General features: G+C 38.5%; 1 protein-coding gene across 1 annotated transcript in view; it reads right to left on the bottom strand.

Annotated features, from left to right (window-relative positions):
- Positions 1-1,910: 1,910 nt before the first annotated feature.
- Positions 1,911-6,000, bottom strand: part of ELAPOR2 (endosome-lysosome associated apoptosis and autophagy regulator family member 2) — a 77,399-nt gene continuing 73,309 nt past the window's right edge. The window contains exons 20-22 of the mRNA XM_075274033.1: positions 3,928-4,106; positions 3,491-3,656; positions 1,911-2,585 (exon numbers count right to left, since the gene is read on the bottom strand). Of these exons, the coding sequence (XP_075130134.1) occupies positions 2,526-2,585; positions 3,491-3,656; positions 3,928-4,106 (405 nt within the window). The 3' untranslated portion in view covers positions 1,911-2,525. The remainder of the gene's footprint in view (positions 2,586-3,490; positions 3,657-3,927; positions 4,107-6,000) is intronic.

Genomic DNA, 6,000 nt, shown 5'->3' with positions numbered 1-6,000 from the left:
CCTCCTAAGGGTCTATTCACATGGAGGAAATTGGCCCTGATTCTGGCACGATAACTTGCGTAAGAATCAGCGCTGAAAAAAAGACTCCCATTGACTTTAATGGGTTCTGTTTTCCGTGCGGAACACACTGAAATCAATGGGAGGCTTTTTCCAGCGCTGATTCTTACGTGAGTTATCGCGCCAGAATCAGCGCCACTTTACTCGTGTGAACGGACCCTAAGGCTAGAGCCCCACATAGAGAAATGCTGTGGAAAACAAAACACAGCTCTTTTTTCCACAAAGTTTTTCATTGCATTTTTGTATCATTTTCCTCTGCTTTTTTCCTTACCCTATTAAATGCTCACGAATCCCCAACTAAATTTAACAAGCTTTTTTTTTCTGCAATGTGTGTATGATATTAATTAAAATCTCATTCACTTTGCTGATGTGGTAAAGTTTTTACTCCTGTGTTTCCTTAACACGGGGCCTTACCTTTCTCACCCAAGTTCACAGCAATGGTACACTTCCCCAAACCATGTACTTACAAGCCTAAAGGGGTTTTCCCACAAACATAGCCATATTTAAATTTGAAGACGGTTAAAAGTGAAACAATTTTGCAAATATAAGTAATTAAAAATTTTACACAGTATTAAAGTTTTTTCCTGAACATGCTAGTGGTGACAGTCTTTTGTTTTTATAGGTTGCCAATGGATAAGACCATGAATGCAGGAACTTTCCATGGTCTATTGCTTATCAGAAACCCAGCCATGATTTCCTGACTGTGGCAAAAAATATCAGATAGGGCAGTACAGGCAGCAGAAGATACCCTGTCACAATAAGGAAATCATGGCTGAGTTTCTGATAAACTTCAGACCTTAAAAAGCTTTAAATTGCTTTAAAATGCTGAAAAATGTTTAAACATTCCTATTTGCAAAAATGTTGAAAGTTAAACAGTTTACAAATTTAGACATGGTTATTTTCATGGTAATACCCCTATATTAGTACTTTCTTAAAGTGGATATCTTTGGAGTTCTGCTTGCTCTTCTAGTGCTGGTACATTTTACTTTATCAGTATGTCCTGACAATTCCCACAATTACAGGTAGGATTTCACTACCGTTATTTAATGTCTGTTGCTCTTATCAGTCACAAATGCCATCAGGTGTCTATCTGCATATTCACCCCAATGTAAAAAAAGCATGATGGAAGCTTTTTTCCTTCATATTTTTGCTTAACTATTTGTTAAAAAAGTAAACAAACATGACAGAAGACAGCATCCATCATGTTGGTTACAATGGAGTCAACAGGACTCGGTCTGTGTCCATTACTTTGCCACAGTTAATGTCCGTTGCTGTCATCCCATGACGTATGGCAGCAATGGACATTGATAACGGTAAAGAAAAAAAAGAAAGGGATGAGCTGCTGCCAGAAATCTCTTATAGTGACTTATTTCCCATTAGAACAAAGGAAATGGGCGTGTAAAATTCAACATGCCGTATCCTTCTGTCCACCATCATCATTAGTTGAGGAGAGTCAGGACACCCCATATATGCATCAGGTAGATGTGGAGGTCCACCAAAATTTGTCTATTTAGCCAATGTTAATGTAATGAAAAGAGATAAGCGAGTAGTATTCGATTGGATACTACGGTATTCGAAATACTCATACACGGTCGAATACCACGCAGTAAATGCAATAAAAATTTGATTCCCCTCCCACCTTCCCTGGCACTTTTTTTTTACACCAATAACCATGCAGGGGAGGTGGGACAGGAACTAGGACAACGTAGGCATTTAAAAAAAACGTATACAGTAGAGATGAGCGAGTAGTGAAATATTCGAAAATTCTAAATTCAATTCGAGTAGATCTCAATATTTGACTATTCGATCGAATACCTACTCGATCAAATACTATTCGCTCATCTCTAGTAATGAACTTTAGATTATTAAAGGTCTCTCATGAATGTAGGCGAGCCGCAATACAAGAGATATGCAATGGACTAAAGTAATGCTGTCCCTTGAGGGAAAAATGGGCCAAAGCATCCCCAACAGCTTGATCGTTCAAAGCCAAATATCTTGAAGCAGATTTGCTCCTTCTGAAACCACTAGAGGGTTATATAATATTTTGATTGCAAGGATTATTAAAAATCTCCCATACTATGTAAAAGAAAGCAAAAAAAATAACCCATATTTTTATCTTGTTTCCTTCTGCTACAATTTTAATTAGAAAAACTGATTATTATTTTGTGCAACAAGAGTCAGGAGGTGAGAGGTTAAACAAGAGACACAACATACATGAGCAGCGCACAATAAGCGGAACATCTTCAGCATCACTTTGCTCATCCTGAGTTGAATTTGAATTCTAAATTTCCACATATTTAATTTTTGGCAAAATACTCTGTCAGGTAATAAGGCAGCCAATATTTTTACTATGTTATGAAACTTTTCAGTGCCTCATTCGTCTTCATTGGTACCGTATACAGATTTCTTTTTATGATATGTTTTTTCCTACAAAAATTTTTCAGAGTCTGAAAGGCAATGTCTAGGCTTCATATATTTTGTGGCCGTGAGGATTTCAACTGTACAGATTCAAAACTGTGTTCTTTCTCCTATAACAATAAAAACATTAAGTACAGGGTTATTATTCATTTACATAAAGAAAATTAATAATTTTAAATGGATTTTCTTAAATATAATTTTATGTAAACCCTAATTATAATCCACACTCTGGACCGCCATCTAGGAACCAGAACGAGAGAGAACTCCCGTCTAGCAGACTCTGCTCATCCATTAGATTGAATTATTGGCATGTAATATTACATTTCTCCTACAAGGGCTGTCCAGACTCAGCATAGAAAGGTTATTACTTGGACAGAGAAAAATTATACTATTTCCTAATAAACTTTTTATATCAATTGCTCACAGTTTTCTTAGCCCACTACTTGCCATTATTCATTTTTTGCTTCCAAAGGATAAAAAACAACCCATGGTCATGTGATGGGCGCATGTGAGGTCCTCATTACAGTCAGGGCACAGATTTTAGAGCTGTGTCTTGTACCAAGCCGTGCACTTGTGTGTCCCTCACATGACCATGGACTGACTTTTATCCACTGGAGCAAACAAAGAATGACAGCAAACAAAGAGTTGTTGGGAATTGATACAGACAGTATAGTGGAAACATGTATAACTCTTCATCATACAAATACTATATTTAGTGAAACTAGACAACTCCTTTAAGTATTGAATATATATATATATATATATATATATATATATATACACTGTGTGTATATATATATATATATATATATATATATATATATATATATATATATATATATATATTGTATTAGACAGTAGCATATTATGTGGCTGCTTCTGCTAACCATAACACTATTCCGTTTTTTACAAGCCAGTCACCCACTCATACTAGAGACGAGGCTTAACTAATACTGACCACTAGCCAAGCTTATAATCAGTGCTTGGATACTGATGTATCTACATCTAGCCTTACCTTTGTTGCAAGTGACTTCAGTTTCCCTAGCAATGACTGCTTGTTGGAGTATACCACATCATCGTCATTGTCTTCTCCTTCCATTATAGCACAGCTGTCTGGAGCTGGAAGCTCACACTCCTTGGAATTAGCCGTCATGATAAGTTTAGAATATTTGTATTCTAGCCTATAAAATAAATGTTATCAACTTAACTGTTTATACAATGGCAAAATAGAAATAATTGAATACCATGTTTCTTAGTAATTGGGTTCAAATCAAAGTGTTTTCACCATTTATCATGATGAGCTGCAGAATGCAATTCACTGCAAACCCCCTTAATAATCTATATCTTCTCAGCTCAATTATGATGAAATCAAAGTTGGTCCACCATATGTACATTTCGTCTACATGTAAACTAGGAAGATCTTGTGCAGGAAGTATGCACCATTATACTTACTTCTGATTTTTTTTCCAGAAGTAGCAAGTCAGTGCTACAAGAAGAACGGCTACAAAGGCTCCCACCCCTGCGCCCACTTTCAACCAGAAGTCTATCGATTCACATGCTGCAGTTCTTTTATCTGGAAGTGGGACACCTCGCATGCACAGTTTGGGCTCATTCCAAACATAATGTGTTTCCTGTAATATAAACCACATGAACCGTTACATTTTATGTAACAAATTTGAATGACTTGTCTTGAGATTTAAACATTGAAGACCTATTCTTGGGATACAACATAAATATACAGAGTGTACACACCCAGACGACTCTATCTATTGTATAGTGGCCATGTTGGGGTACTGCTGCGCAACTACTCTATTATCAGTGGCCTATGAGGCCACTGTCATGCTTGTACACTGCAGTTCTGTATACTCATATGGCTGCTCTGTGTAACCAACAAGCACAGCGTCCTCACCTTGAGATCAAGGTATGGATGGCTTATTACACTGTCATTGAAGATATAAGCAACTTATCCACCACTGAAAAAATATGATCCTTAGGAAATTGTCACATATATTGAAAGATATAAGTCCATGTTAGGAGACCCTATAATTCTACCTCTAATGAATTATTATCCATCTATTACCTTATACTATAATAAGAAAACTATACAATATATACAGTGCCTACAAGTAGTATTCAACCCCCTGCTGATTTAGCAGGTTTGATAAGATGCAAATAAGTTAGAGCCTTCAAACTTCAAACAAGAGCAGGATTTATTAACAGATGCATAAATCTTACAAACCAAAAAGTTATGTTGCTCAGTTAAATTTTAATAAATTTTAAACATAAAAGTGTGGGTCAATTATTATTCAACCCCTAGGTTTAATATTTTGTGGAATAACCCTTGTTTGCAATTACAGCTAATAATCGTCTTTTATAAGACCTGATCAAGCTGGCACAGGTCTCTGGAGTTATCTTGGCCCACTCCTCCATGCAGATCTTCTCCAAGTTATCTAGGTTCTTTGGGTGTCTCATGTGGACTTTAATCTTGAGCTCCTTCCACAAGTTTTCAATTGGGTTAAGGTCAGGAGACTGACTAGGCCACTGCAACACCTTGATTTTTTCCCTCTTGAACCAGGCCTTGGTTTTCTTGGCTGTGTGCTTTGGGTCGTTGTCTTGTTGGAAGATGAAATGACGACCCATCTTAAGATCCTTGATGGAGGAGCGGAGGTTCTTGGCCAAAATCTCCAGGTAGGCTGTGCTATCCATCTTCCCATGGATGCGGACCAGATGGCCAGGCCCCTTGGCTGAGAAGCAGCCCCACAGAATGATGCTGCCACCACCATGCTTGACTGTAGGGATGGTATTCTTGGGGTCGTATGCAGTGCCATCCAGTCTCCAAACGTCACGAGTGTGGTTGGCACCAAAGATCTCGATCTTGGTCTCATCAGACCAGAGAACCTTGAACCAGTCTGTCTCAGAGTCCTCCAAGTGATCATGAGCAAACTGTAGATGAGCCTTGACATGACGCTTTGAAAGTAAAGGTACCTTATGGGCTCGTCTGGAACGGAGACCATTGCGGTGGAGTACGTTACTTATGGTATTGACTGAAACCAATGTCCCCACTGCCATGAGATCTTCCCGGAGCTCCTTCCTTGTTGTCCTTGGGTTAGCCTTGACTCTTTGGACAAGCCTGGCCTCGGCACGGGAGGAAACTTTCAAAGGCTGTCCAGGCCGTGGAAGGCTAACAGTAGTTCCATAAGCCTTCCACTTCCGGATGATGCTCCCAACAGTGGAGACAGGTAGGCCCAACTCCTTGGAAAGGGTTTTGTACCCCTTGCCAGCCTTGTTACCCTCCACAATCTTGTCTCTGATGGCCTTGGAATGCTCCTTTGTCTTTCCCATGTTGACCATGTATGAGTGCTGTTCACAAGTTTGGGGAGGGTCTTAAATAGTCAGAAAAGGCTGGAAAAAGAGATAATTAATCCAAATATGTGAAGCTCATTGTTCTTTGTGCCTGAACTACTTCTTAATACTTTAGGGGAACCAAACAGAATTCTGGTGGTTTGAGGGGTTGAATAATAAATG

The sequence above is a fragment of the Leptodactylus fuscus genome, chromosome 5 (genome assembly GCF_031893055.1).
Source record: "Leptodactylus fuscus isolate aLepFus1 chromosome 5, aLepFus1.hap2, whole genome shotgun sequence".
Taxonomy (NCBI): domain Eukaryota; kingdom Metazoa; phylum Chordata; class Amphibia; order Anura; family Leptodactylidae; genus Leptodactylus; species Leptodactylus fuscus.
The sequence above is the reverse complement of the archived record's forward strand: the minus strand, read 5'-3'. Positions and strand labels throughout refer to the sequence as shown.